This window comes from Cyprinodon tularosa, unplaced genomic scaffold (genome assembly GCF_016077235.1).
Source record: "Cyprinodon tularosa strain WSP-4 unplaced genomic scaffold, ASM1607723v1 ctg510, whole genome shotgun sequence".
Lineage (NCBI taxonomy): Eukaryota > Metazoa > Chordata > Actinopteri > Cyprinodontiformes > Cyprinodontidae > Cyprinodon > Cyprinodon tularosa.
Genome location: NW_024039242.1, coordinates 370,655 through 396,446, shown reverse-complemented (window position 1 = coordinate 396,446; position 25,792 = coordinate 370,655). Strand labels below are relative to the sequence as shown.

General features: G+C 37.0%; 2 protein-coding genes across 3 annotated transcripts in view; one reads left to right on the top strand and one right to left on the bottom strand.

Annotated features, from left to right (window-relative positions):
* The first annotated feature begins 455 nt into the window (after window positions 1–455).
* Window positions 456–5,357, top strand: marveld3 (MARVEL domain containing 3). Of its 2 annotated transcripts, none has more exons than XM_038303476.1 (5): window positions 456–736; window positions 1,213–1,314; window positions 3,240–3,485; window positions 3,563–3,654; window positions 3,931–5,357. In XM_038303476.1, the coding sequence occupies exons 3-5, from the start codon at window positions 3,250–3,252 to the stop codon at window positions 4,539–4,541; spliced, it is 939 nt and encodes a 312-aa protein (XP_038159404.1). In that variant the 5' UTR covers window positions 456–736; window positions 1,213–1,314; window positions 3,240–3,249; the 3' UTR covers window positions 4,542–5,357. The 2 variants fall into 2 exon arrangements, with proteins under 2 accessions (XP_038159404.1, XP_038159403.1); XM_038303475.1 differs by having other exon boundaries at window positions 458–736; window positions 3,237–3,485.
* Window positions 5,358–6,609: 1,252 nt separating this feature from the next.
* phlpp2 (PH domain and leucine rich repeat protein phosphatase 2) overlaps window positions 6,610–25,792 on the bottom strand; it is a 50,865-nt gene continuing 31,682 nt past the window's right edge. The window contains exons 7-19 of the mRNA XM_038303489.1: window positions 22,496–22,642; window positions 21,428–21,658; window positions 20,301–20,503; window positions 20,085–20,145; window positions 17,918–18,013; window positions 17,090–17,245; window positions 15,961–16,161; window positions 15,647–15,809; window positions 15,434–15,564; window positions 13,747–13,860; window positions 12,648–12,842; window positions 12,339–12,570; window positions 6,610–12,254 (exon numbers count right to left, since the gene is read on the bottom strand). Coding sequence (XP_038159417.1) covers window positions 10,983–12,254; window positions 12,339–12,570; window positions 12,648–12,842; window positions 13,747–13,860; window positions 15,434–15,564; window positions 15,647–15,809; window positions 15,961–16,161; window positions 17,090–17,245; window positions 17,918–18,013; window positions 20,085–20,145; window positions 20,301–20,503; window positions 21,428–21,658; window positions 22,496–22,642 — 3,202 coding nt within the window. The 3' untranslated portion in view covers window positions 6,610–10,982. The remainder of the gene's footprint in view (window positions 12,255–12,338; window positions 12,571–12,647; window positions 12,843–13,746; window positions 13,861–15,433; window positions 15,565–15,646; window positions 15,810–15,960; window positions 16,162–17,089; window positions 17,246–17,917; window positions 18,014–20,084; window positions 20,146–20,300; window positions 20,504–21,427; window positions 21,659–22,495; window positions 22,643–25,792) is intronic.

The window sequence follows — 25,792 nt, the reverse complement described above, 5'->3', positions numbered from 1 at the left end:
GATACAGAATTCATGCTCTTTTCAGAACTTAATTTTGAATTATTTGTGTTAAAGATAAATGTATGTGCCTCTGCAGGTCATCTATAAGTCTTCAGTGAAATCATAGATAAAGATCTACTTTAATAATAACATAAAAATGTATTAAATGTGGATATTAGTAATTAAATATATATATATTTTTTTGCAGAATGATTATTGATAAAAGTAGGTGATGACATGTACGCCTCAGAACTCAAACCTGAAAGAAATTTGTCCACTATACCTTTTATTTATACAGCATATACGTTTAAATATATCCATCTATTTGTTAGCAAAGGCTGCAGGAAAGTATAGTTTGTCTTTATTTAGAAAATATGGATGTTGTGTGTGTGTGTTCCTGTTGAAAGATTGTGGATTGACCATAAGGTTCTGCCACCCCTATTAGGATTTTCTGGCTACGCCTCTGCCTGCGACAGAGTGGCGACCTGTCCAGGGTGGGCCCCCCGCCTCTCGCCCTTAGACTACCAGAGATATGCACTGGCCCCACTGCGACCCTAAGGAAACCGATGGATTAACTCTGACCCACTCTTTTTCGGTATAATAACTTTATAGCTATTCGGTCAGATAAGTTACACGCTAAACAGAAGTTTCACTTTAAGTGGGCGTGGTCAGATGACAGGTGTTTGAAGTGGAACTCTCCATCAGGAAGTTTTTGGTTACAGGTTGATTGTTTGGCTCTGCTGTAAACGAAAACAAGGTAAGCTTAAAAGCTGATGAGGGAGTAAAATATATATATATTTTAGCTTCTACATAAAAGCACAATAATGCCAGTTTTAATAGCCCAAAGTAACCCCGGACATTGTTAAATTCCTGCAATGGCGCAAGCGTTGCTACGAGCACTAATGTATATTTAAAAAAAAAGATTACTGTCTGCAAATACTATTCTTTTCTTGGGAGGGTTTATGAACCGCTAAATCTTATGGTTTTAAGTTGTCAGACTTTAATATATTTTAGCTTTATACGATTAAGTAAATGTCCACTATATTATTGTCTCTAAATAGGCTTACATCTCTCTGCAACTTGTTTTCCATGGATAGTTTACTATGTTTTTATGAATACTACAATATTACCAAGGTTCTCCTCATCATATCTCTTTTAAGTGACTCTTCATCTTTCCTGTTTCATGTCATTAACTCCACTGAAATGAATCTTGTTATGCTCGTATCCTTTCAGAGAGGAAAGGGTTGGAAAGTGATCATGTTTACGCGCTGAGCAGCAGAAAACAAATGACTGATTGATACCAACGGGAAAGCACTGCTGTAACCGAATTTAGAGGTAACAAAGATATGCACAGATTTCTCCAGATCACCTCAGCTGAGGAATGGTTGGACTTAAAGTAACAGGTGAAGGTGGAAACAAAGCCGGTGTTCACAGGGTGAACTTGTCTGTCAAGTTTAAGCAGCTTTCAAGCTTCATCCTTTGATTTTTTTTTTTTTTTTTTTTACCACCTGATTGGGGTAAGGGGGGGAAAATACATCTACTGGAAAAATGTCACATTGCTTTATAGATGCATCAAGTAAAATCTATTTGTAATTATAATTATTTTGCTTGAGAGAGTTTTTAGAGAGTCTCGGTTTAATTTTCTTTAAGCAGCTGTCAAAGAAGTTTAAACTGAGTAAAGCATAAGGGGTGACCAGCAGATAGATTTGGAAATAATCTTGCATGCAGATGTAAAGTGAGATTACAATGTGCAAGAGCGGGTCCTAACGGTAGAAGTTTAAATGAGAAGGAACACAGGTTCCTGAATCGATTCGTGCGGCACTCCAGAGCTTAGGTGAATAGAGGAGGAGGGCAGCTCATCTAACACCATAGCGAAAGTTATGTCCATTAAATATTACTTAAATCACTCAAGCAGCGTTTCCTGAAAGGCTGATCTGCTATGGGTAATGAGGATTGGATAGTCCACAGTGACTTGTAAGCTCCAACATTACCAGTAAGAGATTCCTTCGGCATCAAGCGACAGGAGGATATCTTTCTGAACTGGATTCAGTACTATGATGGTATCTGAAGCCTGACTTTAATCTGTCAAACATATTGTGATAAACCAGAGAAGATGCGCTGGCATCATAGAATTTAGGACAGGAAGGATGGTGGAGAAGTGGTCTGAAATACTTGCGTCCCAATTCTCTTTAACAGAACCCAGAGAACCATGCTAGTTAGTAAATAATGCTGTGTGGGCCATATCACTGATGGAGTCGAGCTAAACAAATCACAAAGGCTTTGAAAACATGTTTGCCTGCATGTTAGCAGGATAGCAGACATGAACATTAAAGTTCCCACATAACAGCTAATTATCATACTTTGGCAACAAATCAGCTGGTAGGTCTGAAAACTCTTTTATAACATTCTCATTATATTATGGTGAATGATATGCAAAATGCAAGTATTCTATGCATTGATCTAGAGATCTATACAGCTGTTAGCATCTACAACTTGTTAAAAACAATCCGTTACAGCAGCATTTCTTTATTTATTTCTCGATCAATAAAGCATTGTAGAATTTAACCGAGTAAAAATAATTTGGGAATACTGAGATGATGATGATGCCATTTAGGATTCTGATAGGTTAAGCTTAGAGATTGCTGCATTTTGTTTTGGTGAACGAAAGCCATCCCACCTGTGAAGAAGAAGGCAGCATCATATTATGGAGGTGTTTTCTTCATGGAGAAACTTGTGCACTTCATGAAAAAATAAGCAATATTGTAAGATTTTAAGATATGAGAGTTTAAGTTTGAATACAAATTGGACAAAAAATAAACTTCTGTGGCAAGGGCCCTACAAACCCAGCTTAGTTGTTTAAGAAAGAGCAAGCCAAAATGTCACTGAAGTGAGAAACCTTTGGAAGGCTATAGTTAAGTCATTTAGCTATCGGAAAGGATACCAAATGTTATGGAAATGCTCTGCATTTAAAGAAAGCAGGACAAGTATTCTTCGACAACACTCATGCTGAATGAATAATTTTGTCATCTTAACTGAGCCAAATCAGCATTTAGTCTGATTAAATATCAGACAGTAAGAAAAGAAATGTTGGTCAATATGTTGGGTTTAAAGAAAAAAAAAACAGAATATGGAAATATCTGGTTTGAACCATAAATATTCTGCTTTGCTGCTTACAGTGTCTTATAGGTTCCCTCTTCTTGCACATAGACACATGTCAATCATCCACTTTGCTTATTGGAGTCAATAATCTTCTTCAGCAGGTAAAGGAAGATGCCAGACAGTGGAAGACACCATCAGAGGAGTGATGCACCTGCAGAGTACATGAGCAGGGATTACTCACACAGGGGACAGCACTATAATAACCAGAGACGCAGCCAAAACCCGAGAGATGAGGAGGAGCGAGTCACTGACAGAAGAACCAAGGAGAGCGGAAAGAGAGAAGTGACAAGTCCATCTGTTTACCAGGGGGCAGGTGCATATCCATATGACATAAGACCCTCAACACTGTAAGACAACATCCGATACTCAATATTATTCTGTAAACATTATATTACCCCCTATGAAAAAACTATTGTCTCTGTAGGCCCAGAGAAACATCAATCTATCACCCTGAGGTCAATCAGCAAAAGCACAGACAAGCTTTGTACAACTTAAGATACGCTCTAACCACTAGAGGCAAGTATATTTATCCACTTCGAGGACCTTTTCATTAGAGCTGCTTAGTTCTGCTGCTTAGTTCTTATAGTAATAATTACTGCTTAGTATATTTCCACTTAAATTGTACATATAGACTTTAATTGTACTCATTAAAGACTTGGGTTCTCTAATATTAAGTTAACTTGTGGTCTATGGATATCTGGCATGTTTGCTTGGAGTCTGCAGTATTTAATTGGTGGAACATATTTTTAGTTTTAACGTTGATCTTGCTGCTTTCTGTTTCACATCTCTCAGGTATCTGCCAGTTAATGGAGGAGGCTTTAAATCTTTTTATCATAATCTGTGCCGGAGTGCCATACAGCAACAACGGGGGTTACCGGGACTTGGCCAGCTTCGGAGGAATTTACCATTATTATTTTGGTGGCGCCAACGCCTTCACTGGAGCAGATTCAAACAGGGTCCAAGAGCTGGACCGCCTTTTCAACCAGCTCAAGCGGCCACCCTATGCCTTTGCTTTGGCCTGTGGCGTGATTTTGATGATCTATGCCCTTGTAATGTTTGCCCTGGGTATCTTTAGGGTTCCTTATCGCAGGCCCCCCATGCTGTTGGTGGAGGCTATTGTGAATTTTCTGATCAGCTTGGGTTATGTCGCCGGGCTAGTGATCTATTTTGTTAAAATACAGGAAACCTACCAAAACCCCATCTGTCAGGAGAGGGAGCAAATGTACAAGAGCAAAGGGCATAATGGTTTTGAGTGCCGCTTTAATGTTGCAGATATTGCAGGAGGACTGTTTGGGGTGGCAGGGATTTTTGTTTTCATCTTTGGTGGGGTGTTAGCTGTGAGAGCCTACAGATCAATGCAAGAGCTGAAGACGGGAATAACAAATGAAGACAATCATTTATAAACAGGTTTTCATTTAGTGCCATTTTTAAACAAATGTATTAATACGTTTTATGTATTTTCTTTTTTTCTGTACATATTTTATTGCATTAACAGTTTAAATTGTGTATAATATTGTATTATTTGGCAAATAAAGCATAATACTGAAAAAGTGTGCTGTATAAATCAGAAAAGTTAGCCTCCCGGTGAAAAACAAATGAGGTGATTTTAATAGAACAGCTAAAATGCCCAGCTGGAGTTGGTGAAACAAATTCAGAACTCTTTAATTTACTATTTTAAAGCAATCGTTAGAATTGTTTCTTATAAAAGTTAAAGGAAAATCTTTAACTGCTAATCTATATTTGTAAAAAAAATTGTATGACCGCTTATCCTTTGAACCAAAGTCCTACAAAGTGTAAACAAATACATATATTCTTGAAACAAGAAAAAAGTTAATGGCTGTAGTTTTGTTGCTTTAATGTATATTATTAGTACTAAGATTCTTCTTTTTTTTTTTTACTCGAGTGGCACCTACTTTGTCAGGAAAAGTGCTGATGTTACAGTTATGGAGACACGGTAGTGCTTCTGATCTTACCATGTAGTATCCATTATGTCGAAAAAAATAAACTATCAAAGAAAAACTATATACTGGAAGGTATGTTCATAATATGTAAGTAGTAGTAGTTGTTGTATTGTCTAAACTGATATTAATTGTATACTAGATGTTCACAAGAAAGCAAAACAGTTCTGGCTATTTTGCTTTTTTTTAGTTTGCAGATTTCTTTGTACTATGTTTACATCTTCTTAAACCCCTACCCTCATGTCTTTATGAATGAAAGATAAGAAATAAAAAATAATATTTAAAAATTAACCGTAGGTGCATGTTGATTTTAAAGAAGAAAAAAAAAAAATACAGCCTTGAAGCAAAACAGATAAGTTTTGGTCTGTATTTTACACAGTTGCGTGCATGAATTCTGTACTTATCATCTAGTCAAGTCATTTTTAATATATGAAAAATTAAAATTTTTTGAATATTACACTTGAGAGCGTTGCTTACCCTTTAGAGACACATTAAAGCACTGCTTGTATAGAAGTTTAAAATTTCACGTAGAATGCAATGTTTTGCTGGTAAGTTGGATTCGAAGTTCAGTAAATATACATTGAAAGTGAAATACTTTTTGAAATAAAGTAAAATTATCTCTGCAGTAAGCAGCAGGGATAAGATTGACTGACAAGAGGAAGTGCATAAATTGCAGCTCATAATGACAATTAACATGGTAATTAAAATGAATTCTGGACAAAACCACTCACAGTAAAAAGTTTTATTGCTACTTGGCTTAAAGTTAATAAAAAAAAACTCATTAAAAATTGAAAATAATATTAGCAGCATCTGAAAAAAAAAAAAGTGATTATCTTTTATTTCACAGGTTCAAATGAGTATAAGTCTGTCTGAAAAACAGCAAAAGTGCTATTATCTCCATTCCTAAACAATGTCATTATTTAATACTCAACATAAATTTTAGCAGCAATCTGCATGCTAGGAAAAAATATATTGAATATGCTTCATTTTATACAAATAAATCATATTTAGGACATGCTTCCAGTATGAAATACAGTTACACTTAGTACCCTCAATGATGCATTAATGAGTGCCAGTTTTCTTAGGAATCCCAATAGGTTTCAATTCTGAAGCAAGAGTGATATAGAAATATGCATGATAAAATCAAGTACAAAAATAAACATCAAGCTTCTTGGCATTGAGAAAAAAAACAACTATATCAAGCATATTTAAAAAAATAATCTGCAGGAAGGAAACATAACATTGAACAGCGGCTACTTTGGTCAAATATTATACAGTTGGAGTGCCTCTGATGATTTTCGTTCACAGTTCACACAGAGTTACAGTCAGACCATTGGTCACACAGGCATGCATGCACTTCTCACTACACAGAAACATATTTTGCAAGCTTGTTCAGTTGTGGAAAGAGAAAGTATTATGTTAAAGTTATTAACTGAATTAGGAGAAGAAAAAACAACTGTCATCTGCTTTCATGTATATTCCCTCTACTTGCCTGTGAGAAATGTTTATTGAGTATTGTGCTAAGTGATTTTTTTTTTTTCAAATCATTCTTCACAGCTCCCTCTTCCTGATTCTGTGCCCCCATTCTGACTAATTTCCGGGCACAATCACTCCCTCACCAGAAACTAAAAGAAGCTGAAAAATTCAAACCCTAATATGGCATCAAAGAGGAGACAGGCACAGTTAGATAGTTAAGAGTTAAAAATCGACTCAGTTTGGTGAAAACTACAGAGAAATGTCATATTCATTTTTAGACTGGCAGCAAAGCACAAAGACAGCAGGTCAAAGGGAGGGACAGACACAAAATGCCCTATGCAACATATAAGCACAACCTCAACTACATCAGACATACACACAGCACTCAATAGTTAGACGTTTTGACTGACAGGATTTATGTGGTATCAGTGACACTTTCGTTACATTTATATTTACACTTAACATGTTGCATATTTTACAAGAGAACTCAAAGAATCACACTGTTTTTGAAACCTCTGGGAAAGATCAAGTTCCTATCTGTTGACTTGGACAATCATTATCTGTCTTAGAATGTCTGCAGTGTCCAGCAATGTCTCACAGACTCGACTCCAGATACTAGATGCATTCTGATCGTGGACATCAGACCCACAGTGTCCAATGTGTTTGGCATCCCTGACATGGGTTGATAAAGTGACAAGAATTAGCCATCAAAGTGCTCTATAGGTAAAACATAGCCTGGTATAATCTTTGAAAAATAATTTAAGGAATTGGAAAGTAAGTATGATTACAGTTTAAATTTACACATTTTATTTCATTGTTTTGAACAGGAAAACTTCATTTTTAAATTTTGTTCAAAACTAATAAAAAAATCAACATAATATTTGCTAGTCATGGCTACAAGCAATGAATTACGTCCAGACTGATTAGAAAACAGAACTTTAAGTTGGTATAAAAATGGCACGTGTAAACAGAACCAGAGCGATATGCCATCCCACAATGTACTAACGCGCATTCTATTTCCTAAAGTGGTTATAGTGTTCCTTTTGTTGAAGGTTGAAAAACTTTGCAGAAAAGAAAATGAGATTTTATTATGGACAAACTCCTTAGACCTTTTGAAACCTTAGTTTGGAAGCTCCTGTTCGCTTGTTCTTCTTATGTTGTTTTAGTAAATGGAGTAAAAATAACGACAAATTTATCTTTTCTTGTAGAGAAAATATTGGCCTTTTTACTCTATTCTTGGAGAAACAAAGCAAGGAAGGACAACTCAAAGAACTTATTTCTAAAATGAATTTTCTTTAAGGCAAAAAAGCTTTAGTCTCAACAGTTCCAATAGAGATGTTAAATAAAAAAACTACAGAAGCTTGGGTTTAATAAGAAAATAACCTGTAAAACTAATATTATAATAATTTACTATATAAGTTACCAAAGATTAGAGCTTTAGGAGAGCAGCTAAGCTGCCTCACTTTCAAGAAGGAGGGGGAGATGGAGGCATTCAGTCCTGGATACACTGAGGTTTCCACGGCAGCACAATACTGAATTTCCCCTGATAGTTTAGATATAATAAATATGAATGTGATTTCTTTCCTTGGGTATAGCAACCCTTAGATCTATAAACATTGCAGGTAAAAATTAAAAAAATTAAATATTACATTCAGCAGAATAATATAAACTTAAGAAAGACTAATCAAACAGTAAATACGGTATTAACTACATGTATACTTTGAAGGGGAAATACAACAAGGGGATGTTTTAAAAAATTGCCCGTGCCACAGTTACTGGGAACCATGGCAATTTTTTTTTCTTATATAATAGAAACTTTTTAAATTTCAGATCTAAGTTTAGTAGATAGTTTTGTTTTTTAGTTGATTACCATTATATTAAATTGCCTACTCTCTGCCCTTCCACTTCTAGACTACCTAGAACAAGCTATTCTGACAAACTAAAATGTGACAAACAAGACTTGAACATGTTTATTTTACCAAACAGTGAGGAGGGTCTCCTCTTAAAAGTTCTTATATCTCCCTCTTAGAAAAAAAAAATATTTTAAGGCTTTTATCACATCTTTGCCATGGGTATTAACAGTACATATGATATTATGATAGCCTATACACTTCTGTTGCCCCCATATTTTATTCATTGTGTGCTGAGATCGAATAAAGCATTAACCAATGGAAGGAATGCAGTGCATATGGAAATGTACATAGGAAGAAAAAACAGCTTGAATTATGTCACAACAAAATGAGTCTCTAAGCCCAAAATGTAATCTTTACAAAATGGTCTGAAGGATCGTAGAGTTATTCTCAGAATTTTGTTCAACCCACAATATTTGATCTGATTAATAGATGTTAATTTAAAGAAAGTGAGTTAGCTATAGGTTGTTTATGCCCGCCAAATTCTCAGCGTGGGCCGGCAGATCCCATGTCCCTAATCTGGACACAGTCTTAAGTGAAAAGCAACTTCTAGGTTTAAAATTTCAGGTGAAGAAGAAACAGTAAATTAATCAATGCAAAAAAAAAAAAAAAAATGTATCTTTTGTTGAGGTTTCTTCCTTATGTACCTATAAAATATAATATACAAATATTCATTAGTAAGGATAAACTGTCAGCAAATGAACATGTTTCAAGTGTTACAAATAAGTTAGCATGAACAGAGATTTCAAACAGAGGGCAAATCTAACATAATTTTATGTTTGCAAGCTGACGATTATCTATACGATTAGTTCAAATTAATGATCAAAATGTGCTTAAAGTCATAATATTGTTTTTATCAATAGAAATATAAGTTTAATATTTATATGTTTTCACTTCAACTCAGTAAAGATACCATAAAAATCTTCAATGCCAAACTGCTCCGAAAAAAAAGCCAAAATTAGTAATTTTAGCAGCAAGCAGGCAGTTACTTGGCTGGTCCTTGGCTGGTTCCCTACAATTCCTCTTTAAACATCAATCTTTGTCCTAAAATGTTATTTCTGTCATGATTTGTGGACAGTAAGATCTAAAGAGAAGCGCCTCCTCCTGGTCAGACCCTGTAATTCAGTAAAAGGGTGGAGTCAGAGTAAAAAAATATTCATGCCCAGGAAAAGAAGGGGGTAACTCTAGTGGCTGGAAGTTGGAGGCGATTTTGCTAGGAGTTGAGGGGAAGTGGGCTGCCATTCGGCTGGCTTTTGACTGCGAAGGGCCAGTCTGAATGGCCGCTAATGTATTCTTCTCTTCAAATGTTCATGATTTTTTTTGTTCCGTTACTAAAAAAAACAACAAAAAAACCCCAAATTTAAGGACAAAATGATTGCCCTTTCGGTCAACATTAACAATATGATTTTTCCTTTTAAATTGTAAGAAAAATACCACAAATATAACCTAAACAATTAGTTCATTATCATAGGGTAATCTCTATATAAACTTACTTATGTGTGAAGAGATTAACCCACTAGTTTTATTTCTAGATCCTAGTTTGACAGATTTATACAGAAGAAATGTGGAAATTATGATATTACTTTATAATAATTGAACTTTATTGATCTCAGACTGGAGAAACTAACTCTCTGCCTTTAACCCATCCCCTTGGGGAGCAGAGGGCTGCCATTGTGCGGCGCGCCGGGGAGCAATGTGGGGGTTAAGAATCTTGCTCAGAGACCCAGAGTGAAGGCTGTGGGGATCGAACCAGCTACTGGCACCCTTCTCAAAGCACAAGTGCACTGCTCTAACCACTAGGCAAACACTTCCTGTTCAGACAATATGAATCTGTGGTGCACAGAATAATCTGTGAAAAGATCTAAACATGAGCTTTGGGGTTAAACATTACTTTACTTTCACTTTGTTAGGCTATATTTGGGTGAGATAAAAAGTAATGTTTTCAATATATTTCTCTGAGCTAATTAAAGACAACAACAGGCCAAGCTTTAATAGCAATAAAAATATGTCAATAATTGTTGAGTGTTTGGAAAGACTCTGCCCTGTCTAAATGTAACTAAAACATGCTCTCAACCCAACACTTAACCTGGATGCATTGAACTCTCTGATGTGTCGTTCGTAATAGGCACTTTTTCAAGCTTGAACACTAATCCATCTCCGCAGGACCTGAGACACCTTTGGGTTCCTGAATTGAAGGATGACCACAATGTTCTCTGTACCCTACAAACTGCTTAGCTTTTGAAGTAAAGGGAAATGCTGTTGACATATTGGACATGTGGAAATCTTGTTCAGCCCTATTGTCATGAATACTAAGAGCATATTCCGTTTATCTCTAATGGCACAGTACAAGTTATTGACAAAGTTCTAAAGGCTTTTTCTTGTCTTTCAAAAAAAAAAGATTTAAATGGCAACATTTTCCAACTATACCGGCTGTGGGAGATAGTTCCTTATCCCCAAAATGGCACAATCCAAACTGAGGCCAAAGGGCTGCTCCAGTGTCCTAGAGGGCTGTATCATAGACTTCCTGTTGCAGAATGGTACCAAGTCCTGGCACTGGAACAAAGCTGGAGGCAAATGGCTGAGGGTGTGTTTGATCCCACAGTGGATCTTTTCCACAAGTGAGCTTTGGAGGTGTGGAGATACCTGAGACAAGAAGACTCTGGCCTTTCAGTTGCTCCCTGACCTCCTGCTCAAGACCAGGAGGCACAATTAGTTGATCCTCTGGGTCCTGCTGAGCTGGGGCAGTGAAGTAGCCAGATTTTTTCTTAGGCGCTTCCAGGGCCACCTCAATTATGTTATGACTGTCCTCCAGGGCCACCACAGATCCATTGGATAGCTTTTTACCAAACAGGCTGGATGTGGAAGGTGACTTCTTGAGGTCTCCATTTTCCCTCCCACATACAGCCAGCAGACAGCCGTTCGTAGCAGAAACCACCACGCTGTTCTGTCTGCGCATTTTACTATCGTGATTTTCGAGATTCAGTTCTTTGGGGGTCTCAGTGGGCCCTGACCGAAGTTGGAAAGCACAGCAGTGAATGTCTACCTCCACCTCTAATTTGCTACCATTAGAGATGACACCCTCAAGGGGAGCTTCATCATCACTGTCCAAGCCATTGTCAGACTGGTTGCTTGAGAATGTAGCACTGGAGGGCTGGCGCTGGAAAACACCAGGATGGGTTCCTGTTGCAGCTGAACCTGGCACCATGATCCCACAGAGCGTAGGAGCGGGGTGGACGCTGCAGCGCCTCTCTGGGCGAGATGCAGAACCAGAGGATGGGTGCTCATCTGAAGCGGTAGACCCGGCCTCACTGCCCACTTCTGAGGCTGATGTCTCACTGCTGAGCTCAGTACCGATGCCACTGCTTGATGAGAGGTTACCTGGATCACTGGGGCAAGTGGTCACAGACACTGGCACAGGGGCAGGGGGTGGACCCCGCAGTTCATCGCTCAGCACCGGCTGCTCACAAGTGCAGCTGTCCTCACCAACATGCAGTGACACCACCACGGCACCGATGTTGTCCTTGCAGCCATAACTCTGGGCAAGAGAACACAGTTTTTTGGCAGCAGCACATGGATCTCTCACAGCCTGCACTGTGTGAACAGCCTCCTTATAAGACACCCTCTCAAAAAGGGCCCGGTTACCCAGGATCAGGAACTCATCCTTGGCACAGAGTGGCTCAGTGTGCACCCAAGGTTTTGGTAGCACCCAGGGAGACAGATATGAGCAGCCCAACAGGCGGGAGCAGTATGTTACTCCACTCACTTTGTTATCCTAGAAGAGAAATGATGCCACAGGATGTTGTATCACATCTTCACATATAGAATTTACAGCTATTACATTTAATGGGAGTATTACCTCTGTTATAATGGCCTTATTGACTTTAACCCTCTCCATTTCCTCAGTAGAGCTCTCCAAGCTGAAAACGTTTGAGAGCTGTACAGGCCGTCCATCACGGCACAGAACTGCCTGGCACGTTCCCACGTTGGCCAGAGTAAGGCTAAAGCAACCCCCAGATTCGGATTGCTCACGGTGAATGTAACACAACAAGGCAGAAGCACCTAGTTTTTGTCCAGCCATGCCCAATTTCCTGTTCAGCAAGAAGAAAACACTTAGTAACTTGGTCTATAAAAGAAAAAAACACATTAGCCATATTCTTTGTCCTACCTGTGTGAAGTAAGAAAGGTGTTGCACATATACACTGAGTCAGTACTGGAGTGCTGTAGCTCTTCACAAAGGACATCTCCCATGGTGCACTGCAAGAGCCGCGGTACCTCCTCGTTGCGGTCACCATCAAAGATACCATAGCAGCCTTCACCACTGTCTCCAAAACAGTCCACAGCAAGCACAGAAACACACAACCTGTTCAACACAAACAGATTCACACTCACAAAGAGATGAATAAATGTCCTATGTAAATTCCACACATCTGGCAGTACAGCATTTCATGAAACAGATTAAGTCCAAGCACTAATTCCGATTCAAAAGTTAATTCCTCAACAACCCAACATGGATCACACTCTGACCATATTTGTCTGTTCTTTGCTTTTTTTAATTGTGTAGTTTCAGGTTGTTTTTTTAGCAGTTACAGGTTGTTACTTCCTGCAGCTCCTCCCTGATCTAAAAAAGGCTTGTATCGATCTTAACAGCCTAAGGGATGATTGGCAACTGCACCAAAGACCTTTGGGGAATCCACAACTGCCATAGAAAATCGTCAGCAATGCTGCGAGTTGTAATTTATGCCCCTTTGGTTCCTCAATATGAATGGAATGATGTAAAAACACAGGCCTATAATTATAATGGTTCTACTTGCAAGAAAAAAAAAATCGTTAATGGGTTGGGTGTATTATTGTTCTGTTGTGTGTATTAATTCCATAATTTTGTAATGAAATGGTCTATTGTTTTGGCATCCGTTGATCAAATACTACATATCAACAAATATGTTAACCTTCTATGAAAAAAAGAAAAAATGAGGGTAAATTCTTAACATTTTTGCACATTGCTGTACATTATTTAAAGTGCACCTAATCAGAATTAGCTAATAATGAGGTAATTCACAACAAATGATGAATCTTGAGATTTAATGTGTGTGCATGAGGGGTAATAAAATTTGAATGCATCTGCCCTTGCATCCTTCATTAAATCAGGCTTACTTACATTCTACAGTGATGCAATGATGTAATTTCTTATATGATGATAAATATTACCTAAAAAGTTTTAACCTCCACTGAAAATTAATCATACAAAAAATGAAAGGAGAACACACTTATTCCTTTGTCCTTTCATCTCAGAGTAACCGTGCTTCCAGAGAGTCGAGGGGCCCAGGGAGTCTGCAGGTGTTGGGGCGGATTTCTGGTCTAATTTTAGAGTGGAAATGTGACTGAAGAAACAAGAAAACACAGAGACAATGTAGAACAAGGTGGTTATAAAACACATGAAAACCTAAAAAAAAAGTGTTGATAGAAATTTAATTGAACCAATGTTCTGGTAATATTGGACCTCAGTGCAGCGTTTGATACTGTTGATCACTTGATTTTATTAGCGCGTCTAGAAAACTGGGTCAGCCTTTTTGATACCGCTCTGGACTGGTTTAAATCCTACCTGAAGGACAGGAACTTTTATGTATCAGTAGGGAACTTTAATTCAGAGACTAGAAAAATCACAGGCAGGGTTCCTCAAGGCTCCATTCTGGGGCCCCTCCTATTCAACATCTACATGCTCCTCTTGGCTGAGATTATAGCAAACAAGATCAGCTACCATAACTATGCAGATGACACAAAGCTTTACACCAGGTGACTATGAACCCCACCAGGTGACTATGAACCCATCAGAATGTTGGATAGAACAGATCATTATGTGGATGTGCCTTAATTTTCTACAACGGAATCAAAACAAAACAGAGGTAAAAAATCTTCGGACCAAAGTAGGATGGATCTAAAGTTAATTTAGCTTCAGCTATTACAGTACAGCTAGAAACCACTGATAACATCTGAAATTTAGTAGGCAGACAGGAAATGGGATTAGAGAGAGATGGGAAACATGACACAAAGGTCACCAGGTCAGGATTCGTACTTGTGATGGCCACTTTGAGGACTAAAGCCTCTGCACATGGGTCACAGGCTTAACCCTGCACCATCCTCGCACCCCCTAAATGTATCTTTGATAGGATTTATTACTGCAACAGTTTATTCATAGGTTTGCCTAAAAAGTCCATCAGGCAGCTGCAGTTGATCCAAATGGTGTTGCTTGTGTTCTCACTAGAACTAAGAAAGTAGAGCACATCAACCCAGTTCTGAAGTCCTAACACTGCCTCCCTGTTGCTCAGAGAATAGACTTTAAAATGCTTCTGTTAGTCTATAAATCACTGAATGGTTCAGCACTAAAATACATTATAGATATGTTTTCAGTGTATAAACCTCCCAGACCGCTCAGGTCTTCTTGTTCAAGCATACTCTGTGCACCCAGAACTAAAAAACGGAGAAGCAGCATTTAGTTCATATGCTCCAATTATCTGGAACAACCTCCCAGAAGACTGTAAAAGTGCGGAAAGCCTGAGTTCTTTTAAATCAAAGTTAAAAACCCATTTGTTTACAGCTGCCTTTGACTGTTGAAGTTAAACTGCTAAGGTGAGGTGTTAATAGTTTAAGGTTGTGATGCTGTTTTTTTTTTTTTTTTTTGCTTTACTACTTCTTTTTAATCTGTTTTTATTTTACTCTTTAATTAGTGTAAAGCAGTTTAAATTGCCTATGTGCTGAATTGTGCTATACATTTTTTATGTCTTTTTTTCTAATGTTCATATTTGTGTTTAATGAGAAACTTCCTTCCCTTATTCTTTCTTCCCTAGAGAAATGTTCTATTTTGTTATTAAGACTAGCTCTTCAAAGCTGCATAGATAGTCATAATTTTAGGATTTTACAACTAGAAAAATGTTCTGAGCAGTCATGGACGCTCACCTGAAAAGGTTGAGGGTTTTGTGTTCCAGCGTGAGGCTGCTGTTGCCCGTCAGGTCCAACTCTTGCAGAGTAGCAGGCAGAGAGTCAGGTAGTTGAATCTCAGTCAGTTCATTGCAGCTCAGATCTACAAGCTGCATGTAAAAACATCCAGATCACACATGAGGCAGATAACTGTGTGGTTTGTGTAGCCAACAACAGAGGCAAAAATCTAACCTTGATCTCAGGCAGGTTGAGGATCTCTGGAAAGACTGTTATTTGATTTGAGTGTGCTATGAGAGTGTGGAGCCTCTTACAGCTGGAAACGGTGGAGGGGATCGTCTTTAGCTTGTTCCCACTTACATTTAGCTCCTCCAGCAGCTCCAGTTTACTCAGCTTACTGGAAACAAGAGTTATGCATTAAAACACAATCCAAACACATAAAATGGTGAAAAAAATGGTACAAGCAAGAAGTTATATTAACAAATTTATTCCAGTCATTGGGATGTTAGACTATCTAAAAAAAAGATTCACGATCTTAGTTAACAAACCTGGCAGGGAAGGAGAGCAGTTGATTGTAGGCAATGTGAAGGATCCGCAGGTTCTGGTGTCCGACTAACAGAGCACCACAGTTCTCATTCAGATTGTTCCCAGTCAGGTAGAGCTCCTGGAGCGTGCTGAGGCTCTCCTCTGATTGGCTGCTGGGGGGAATACTTTCTAAGGCATTGGCTGACACGTTTAAGTATTTCAGGCTAGAAAGGAAAACAAGCACAAACAATATATTAATCATTATCAGAAATACTTGACTAAACTAGAAGTAAAAGCTAAAATGCAAATACTTTCACATAAAGATGAAAAGTGCAGCAGGAACTATTAAAATCTGAAGGGAAAATATTGCCTTTTCCTCGACAGCATTCAGGGTGACAACTTAGGGTTCACATAGCTTTCAAGTCTTATCATTTCCTTCTTAATATTTATCATTTTCTGCAGAGAATCCAGTTAATCACAGAGGTAAACATCCTACCGAGCTGAGGACTGATTTGCATATCCATTAAGCTGCGGAGAAGGGTGGCAGTAATTTGAATCACAGTAGTTCTTACGTAATGGGCGTTATAAAATCATTACTGGTGTGTATCACTCACTGAGCAGTAATAAAACTTGAAGCAGTAAAGTATGATTATTGTCATGATTTCAAACAGACTTTGGTGAGGAGCAGCCAATAAAGGTTAAAAGCTTGTTAAGATCTTGCTAGCTGTGTGGCTCTTTACTGCATAAGTAAAATAAATAGTGATAATCTTCTGAGTTTCAATTACCCCCCATCAGTGCTGATACCAACTCTGGTTCACTGCATGTACAGTTTTAAGAGAAAATGTATAGATTTTTTTTTTCAGAAGTCGCTGCCATTAAGTCTCCACATTAGAGACAATAAAGTGCATCAGAGATTTTCAACAGCTAATGGGTGCTAAGTGGTTTACCACGCAGGAAACAAGGAAGCACAGGATGCTCCAGTTATAGTGGGAATGCTGCATTGATCTCGACCACGTTCTCTCCATAAAATCATTATGGACTGTGTTACAGTAACAGTCCACAGAAACATACGAACAGACAGCTTGTGGAACCTGTGGATGAAGAATTATAGAAAAGCATAATAAAAAAGACTTCAAAGGTTGGGACACTAACTTTAAGGCCTTGCAGAAGAGAGTCTCTGGAAGACCCACAAGCTTGTTATGTTGCAGGTCAAGGGCTTCCAGAGGGATATGGTCAAGGAGGTCAGGCACTCTCTGCAAGTGGTTGTTCCCCGCCAGCAGCTTTCTCAAACTCAAGCTGTTCAACAATCTATTAAAGAAATTGCAGAGTGAAATCAGGATAAAGAAATATTCACCTTCAAATGAGCACACTACCCATTCAATCTGTCCTTAATATCATTCAGTCTAAAGCATTTCAGGATGGTCATGCTTCTTTTACTGAGAAGAAATGTCAACCCTTGTAGGGCCCTGTGAAGAATTTGGAATAGAGATCAAACGATACAGTTTTCTTTAAGGCTGTTGCTGATACAGAATATTTTGACATTAGTCTAACTGATGCCCAACATTTGCTGCCGATATTTTTGGCTGATTCTTCAAGCAAATATTTATTTTTCTTCCTCTATTTACATGATAGAAATGACAATAAAAACAAATGTTACATAAGTCTCAACATCAGCCAAAAAGGAAATTAAAAAAACAATTAAAAAAATCAAATAATGCTTCAACAATAAATCGTAAATGTAAGGAGCAGCAAAGCGGGGTTTTATGCACCAAAAAAACAAAAAACTTTTGTGTCTATTTTTTACAACCCAAGTGAATTCTTTTATCCAGAAAAGTATGAAAATAAACATGATATATGTCTTAAAACGATGTTATACTGAAGGTTAAAAAAGCTAAATGATTGAAAATTATGATCAACATTGAAAGTTTATCACTGTTCTTGCACTTTTAAGGTTTAAAAATGTAAAATAAACTTTCTAACCTGGATGGAAGTTCAGACAACAGGTTTTGCGAAACTCCCAGCATCTCGATTTTTTGACAGTCACATACCCAGTCTGGAAGATATTCCAACAGATTCCTGTCTCAACACACATAAAAGATACACACAGACACTCAGAGTGAGGAAAGCTGGCATTTTGATGTATTCTACTCCTAACATTCTTATTTCCAGAATTATAAACAGGCCACTGGGATTTAGTTTGATTTTATGTCTGTATAACATTTCCTGCCTTTTTTTGAGACAGCTTCAACTTTCTATATCTGGTCGTTATGCAACATTGCTAGTGCAATAATGGTTTGAAAGACAAAAGATAATTAAACCACATCTGAAAATCCTCTGAACTGATAGAATGTTATATAAAAATGTAAATCTAGCAAAGCAATCTACTAAAACAAAAAACTTTGCAGCTCAGTAAAAGTCACTTTTCTGTAATACTAAACATAGCTGCTAGTACTAGATAGTTGGTGAAGTACTAAATAAGTACTACATTTTAACCTTTCAGGTCATAATCATGATACATATCGTCATATTTTTGGAAATAATAAGAAATTTGAAATTATGATTTATCCAATAGGAATGCAAATATATAAGTATAACAAATAACGACTCCCTTTTTCCTCTCAAGTAGCAACAGTGGTGAAAATTCATCAGTAAATACTTTTATATTTAAATTAGGCAAAATGTTTTCTCTACATAAGGACTCCCTTTTAAAAATATTTTACTTATTTACTAAAAATACAACTTTTACACACTTGACTTTTTAAATAAAACATTCTAAATATGTTTAACATGTTTGAAAATAACAGTGTTATCGGCAGGATCGTTTATCCAAATCTAATAAATTTATCATTTAATAAGCACCTGATGTTTATGCCATGTGTAAATAATGCCCTATTCATGTCAATTGGTTTTAAATATTTTTCCGAAAGTAGAGGTTTTATTAATATTAAAGTTACTTTTTTAAATATGAGCAACAGTTACAGGTTTTAGTTAATGACAACATCTTTAATAATGCAATGAGTTAAACTGATTTAAGTTTGAGAGAAAAATCCAAAGGTTATGCTATTTATTAAAATGTTATTTTGCCTTGATCTGTTTGCAGACTAAAGCAGAGCCATTGGAATAGGAGAGTTCCAACAACCCATTGGTGACAATGCGCAACATTTTAACGACTTAAGGCCCATTCATACCTCACGTTTGGCCTGCACGTCCGTATTTCTGTCCGTACGTTCTATCCGTTGAGTCCTTCATACCTCCGTCCGTTGAGGTGCGCAATAACCCGTATTTCCTCTAGGTGGCAATGCTGGGCGCCAATGATTCGTCATTGATCAAAACATGGCGATGGTCCAAGACCTGATTCTGTTGACATTTTGTACTAAAAACTCAATAGCGCCCCCACCGTTTCCGGTAGTATTGCTCCGTATTGATCCGTTTCGTTCGTAAGCGTAAGCTCCCAATTTTCGTGTCAAAGTACGGACGAAATCGACGGTTAGAACGTATGAAACACTCCACACGTATCCGTATCCGTCTTTTACGTGAGGTATGAATGGGCCTTTAGCCGCTCACTGTAGCATTACCATAGACATTAGCAAACACTACTTCTATGGTGTTATGTGTTTTCCCATAAATGTAACCAATATGGTTAATTTTAACAGGCTTTTAAAGCTAAGATTATAAAATTATGAATTAATTTAATCTTATCTTAAAGCATCACAGTTTCAAAAAGAAGCTCTCTAAAATTTCAAAGTAAAACAAACACATATGACATGGTCTAAGAGAGTCGAGGCTATATTTTAAACATTATTATTTTCACTAAAAATCTAAAGCAAATTAGATTTTTAGTCAAAATAACAATTTTATATGTTAAAAATACAGAATATTACGTGGAAGTTGGGGCATTTTAGACCAAAAAAAAAATATATATGTATATATATATATATATATATATATATATATATATATATATATATATATATATATATCCAAAATATTCCCTGAATATTCTTATAAATATAATTTCCACAATAAATGCAGTGCAACTGCAATAAGTGAAAATAAAATCAATAAGTACTAGTATTATTATTACATAAGAGCCTTTTGGAAAATCCCTGCTACTCCAAATCCACCTTTATTCCTGTGTAGAACTCACTGTGAAAGGTCCATGTGTGTCAGCTGGTTCGGTACTGGATAGATGTTGACAGTTGTAAGGCCTGCAGGAAAATAAGGATATCGATCATAAGCAGGGAAACATCTGCACCATTTTTGTTTTATTGTGGTTTGATGAACTGAATGCATCGTCACGGCAAAGGCCCTGAACATAGAGGGAGGTATTAATAGTAGTCAGCTGGCGCTATGATTGACTCACGGTTGCTGCTGGCATGAAGCATGCGCAGTGAGAAACCACTGAGGCTGAGTGTTCCCAGCCGGTTCCGTTGACAGTGCAGGGTCTCCAGGTTGCAGACAGGGTTTAGGTCAAGCGAGTCCAAGCAGTTATCCCGCAAGTCCAGATGGGTCACATGGTTCACTGGATCTGAGGTTTCGCATTTAACCCACCGGAGCCCATTCAGCCTGCATTCAGTGGATAGAAGGACAAACTCATTGTTGGAAACAAATTTAATCTTAGCAGGAACATCATAAAGGAGCAAAATTAGGTGAATATTACCTCTAGTCCACAAAAGTTTATGCTATGCAGGTCAAGTCTGTTTTAGCTGTAAAAACGAGCTAAATGCTTGGTTGATAGTCATAATGTTATGATGATTTTAGAGAAGACAAACACAGAGGAGAGATGTGTGCATGGCTAGCAGGTAAGGCGCCCTGCTCAAAACAAGGCTCTCTGTAGATCCCATAGCTCAAATTAATAAAGGACGAGTTGTCTTTTATGGGAGTTGCCAGCCCACTAATCTATTATATTGCAACTTTGTCCCTATAAATGCAGCCCACTGGGGTCTAACCACAGCACAAGCCCCAAGGTTAAGTCATTATCTAGCTGCGGCTGGACTGCTGGTTGATGGTTAAATCCCCAGAGCTATAGGATATTCCCTGAGAATAGCTTTTGCCTCCTTGTTGTCTGGCACAGAGGTTCTAGCAAGCAAAGTACTTAGTATTCAACTGTTTATTTGCAGAACAGCAGGAAACAGAGAAAAAAAAAGCTGTGGTTGACATCTCCCAGGTGTGAATGTAGGCGTGAAATTGGGCAATGCAGTAAAAGGCATTTGTTCAAAGCACATCTGGCATATATAAATAAATGTTAGTTTAAAAAAAGGCTTGGAAGAGCTGTGAGCAATGCAGTAGCAGCTGTGGTTTAGGCTGGAGTTTGTAACAGCATGTTAATTTTCTATCATCAATATGAAAATAAAAATAAATAAAAGAAATTACTATTTAAAGGATGCGCAGATATTCCCTTTATATATCATGTACTGATGTAAAAATAAGCCACATAACAGTGGTGGTGCAGAGACAAGAGAGGAATGTAGAGACATACAAAGAACCTACCTGAGGTCGATGTTTCTAAGGTGGATCATTCTGACCAGTGTGGACAGCTCCAAGGATGCCACTCTGTTCCCAGCCATTGCTAGTTTATCCACAGCATATAGTCTCTCCAGCACAGCAGGGATTTGAGAGAAGTTGTTGAAGGAGAGTCCCAGACTGTTTAGTTGAGAGAGATCACCAAGCTGTTCAGGTAGAGAGCTTAGGTTGTTTCCATCCAAGGATAGTGTTTGCAGGCTATGGAAAGGATAAAACAGTATTTTTTCTTTGTTTTAGTATAGAGAGTTACAGGGTCATTTGTATTTGGGATAAATGGTTGTCAGTATAGTGAGCAGATGAAGTGGCAAGGGGTCTGTTTAAAAAAAACCAAACATAAATTTGTGATTCCAAGAGGGCAAATACATTTAGGGTGTTGTTGCTTTGCAAAAAACAAAAAGATCTTTTGTCCGAAAGATCTTTTTTTTTTTTTCTGCAAAGCAACAACACCCTAAATGTATTTGCCCTCTTTTGTTGGAAAGATCTTTTTGATCGGAAAAAATAACTGAGAATTTTGGCAAAACTGTTTTAAACCATTCTGTCAGTGTGTTTATACTTTAGCTGTTGTTAAAACGTCACTCCAGAAGGATAAAAACAACAAAGACAAACATTTCATTTACTTGCTTTTAAAGCTGAGGAGAGAAGTGGAAGGAAGGAAAGAAAAAAAACAAAGAAAAAGAGAAACAAAGAAAGAAACAAACAAATAAACAAAAAAGAATGAAAGTAACAAAGAAAGAAAAGGAAAGAAACAAAAAACAAAGAAAGAAAAGTGATACTAAATAATTTTTCCACAGCCAAAAATATTTCATTTGATTCAAAAGAGTCAGATAAAGGGTCCAAAAACCAAAAATATTTACAACCTGTTCTACTAATTACTGAATAATTTCGGTTCAAAAGGTTCGCAGGCTTTGCAATATTTTGCAATAAAATTGATTTAAATTGTTTCTTTTGTGTAATATACAGTATTTTGTACTGTTAACAATGCAAATCATATATTGTGCTTCACCATGCCATATGTGCTGTGGATGTGTCTCTAACCTCTGAAGGTTTCCAATCTGAACAGGGATGGTGTGCATATTGTTGCAGGAGAGGTTAAGTTCAGTTAGGGTGAGGATCTCACACACGCACTCGGGGAACACACCCAGACGGTTATGTGATATATTCAGACTCTTCAGCTGGGAAAACCTAAGGAGAAAAACAAAAAAACAAAAAAGTGTATGGCCTTAAAAATGTCTGTATTTCTTTTTTCTCCATCTGTACTTTGATGAGATCATTTACCAAGTTAAACATGCTTTTGCTACACAGTAAAGGCAGAATTAAAATGAAAAAGCAAAGAAAGAATACTTTTCTATTGACTTTGCAGATCAGATAGAATATTAACCTCTATATATGGCACACATAGAGAGATATAGATAAAATAAACAGAGTAATGCTATAGGAACTATAGGAAGGCAATAATGCAGGGTAGGATAGCAGGAGTTACACGCTGCTGATCTAGAAGTTAAGATGCTGCTAATGAGAATATTTCATAGAAAAAAAGAAGTTAAAAAACTTGCTTTGTTTTCATCAAAAACACAGTGGGAAACATAATTTTCTGGGCTGGGGGGGTGGGGTCATTGAGGGTGGTAAACAGAAAAAGGTGGTCTATACTTTCAACTTAGATTGTTTTTTTTTTTATAGCGGATGGCTAATGGCCTGCTAAAATAATAGATTCTCAAACAATTGCTTAAATACTGATGATCCTCTGGCTGTGTTCTATGCAACTTAGAAGACATTTTGACAGAAGTAATTGCCAGGTCAATAAGCAACTGAATACAGAAATGTAATACAAGTAATTGCTCAAGATCAGTGATGTTTGTTTCATCAGTCTAGTGGAGAAATGTTTAAGAATCAGAGGATAATAAACTGGGAACAGGTAACCAAGGTAGTTTGATCCACATGCCTTCCAAAGAGCTGCCAGCAGCAGCCCCAGAAACAACAGACTCACTGGAGTCTGCCAATTCATAAAAGCCAGTAAATCATTTATCACACCACTTGTTCTATGACTATATGGTTATAACATGAAAAGTGACATTTCTCCCACTTTGTCAAAAATCAGAATCATTTTTATCATCTTGCTAGTATAACAAATAAAGTCTGTTCAAATCGTTGCAATTCCAAATTCTCCCGAGTGGTGCCCGACTTTACACGAGTGAATATGGTGAATGTGATTGGTCGATTGTCAAAGGGGGGGTGCAGTGACAGCAGCAGGATCGTTGAGCTCTTCGGCAGTGCCTTTGAGAAGGGTTTGTTTTGTGTTGTTTTGACGGTTGGAATAAACTGGGGTGTGACTGGGTTAGGATGACAACCAAGGTAGATGGAGTGGTGATGATGATGATGATGATGATGATGATGATGATGATGATGATGATGATGATGATGATGATGATGATGATGATGATGATGATGATGATTATGATGATGATATGGATTTTGATGAATGGATTAGAGGGAGAGGTAGAGGTAAGGAACAAAACCTGAAAGATGATAGAGAGATTGGTAGCCAAAATAGTAAGAGAAGTTTAGAAGAGTGTAGTTCAGAGGAAGAAAACAGAATGGTGAGGAGGAAAGTGATAAATGAGGAATTTAAGGTAATAATTAAATTCAGGAAGATTAGATTTATGTTCCTTTATGTGAACAAATCCAAGTACGATAGCAGTTTCAAGAGAAATAAAATAGAAACTAGGGGAGCTGGAGTTTGTTAAAATCTTGCGAGATGGAAGCATGTAGATAAAATGTAAATCTGAGGAAAAAAAGAAAAAAAGCATACAGATTGATAACATTTGCAAATAGTTGTGCGTGAAAGGAAAGTTGTAGGGGTAAATAAGAGTATCAGGTGGTGTAATCACTGGTATTCCACTCGAGGAAGACTTAGAAAAACAAATATTATGATATATAAAGGGAATATCTGTGCATCCTTTAAATATTGTTAAATTCTGTGAAAGGGGAAAAAACAGAGTCTTTCATATTTCCAGAGTTTCCAGGTGGTGCTCTTCCTGATAAGGTAAAAAATCCCCCTTTGCGCTGTTTCAAATGTCAAAGGTATGGTCACGTTGCATCAGTGTGTGAAGGGAAGCAAAGATGACTAAAAGACTAAATGTGGTGGAGATCATTGTTATGATGAATGTGGAGCAGATGTACAGCTGAAATGTTGTAACTGTGGTGGTCAGCATAATGTAGCATATGGAGGCTGTGAAGTAAGGGAAAATGCAGCAGAACAGCTGAAAACAGTTAAAAAGCATTACTTATGCAGAAGCAGCGAACAGTATTGAAGAAGAAATAACAGTTCAGAAAAGTCAAGAAGTGTCTTCTTGTCCAAGTCCTGGGCCCAGTCAAAGAACAATGGCAGGAATAAAAATCACAATGGATAATTTAATTTTATTCATTGCATATGTTATCAATTGTACTGACCAAGTAAAGCAGAAAACTGAAAAAATCAATATTATAGTGAGAGGTGCCAAAATTTTTTTTAGCTGTGAAGGATTTATCTTTGGAGTTACACATGTTTCACATATATGTAAAATAATGGAGAGAATGATTAATGAAAGATTGAGCTATTTTGTTGAGAAGAGGGGATATTTATCAAAATTTCAAAGCGGATTTAGAAAAGGTAGAAGCACTATGGATCCTATTCTTTGTTTAGAACATGAAATTAGAAAAGGGCAAGTTAATAATGAGAGTGTGGTGGCTGTTTTCTCTGATATAGAGAAAGCTTATGATATGATGTGGAAAGAAGGTTTTTTTAATTAAGTTGAAAAAAATGTGAATTAGTGGATCACTGTCTTATTGGATAAAAGATTTTTTTAAGAGAGATCTATACAAGTAAGCATAGGACATCATTTATCAGAAAGGTTTTTTGTCGAAAATGGTGAGTCCTTTGTTTTTTTCTATTATGATTAATGATATGTTTGACTATTTGGAGAGTGGAATTGGGTTTTCTTTATTTGAAAAATGTAGATTTCATTGTTAAAAATATACAAGAGACAATTAACAATATAGAATATTAGTCTTTTAAATGGGTATTTAAAATTTCTATAAACAAAAGAAAGATTTTATTTTTTACAAAGAAGAAAGTATCTGAAATGTTAAAATTGCAAATATATAATCATGAATTAGAAAGAGTAAAGGAATTTCAGTTATTGGGATAATGGTTGGATGAAAAATTAACTTGGAAAATTAATATTCAAAACATAGTGGATAAGTGTAAGAGAGTTTTAAATGTAATGAGGTATTTGGTGGGATTAAGTCAGGTGCAGAAAGGAAAGCAATGAAAGCAATATATACTGGTTTAATAAG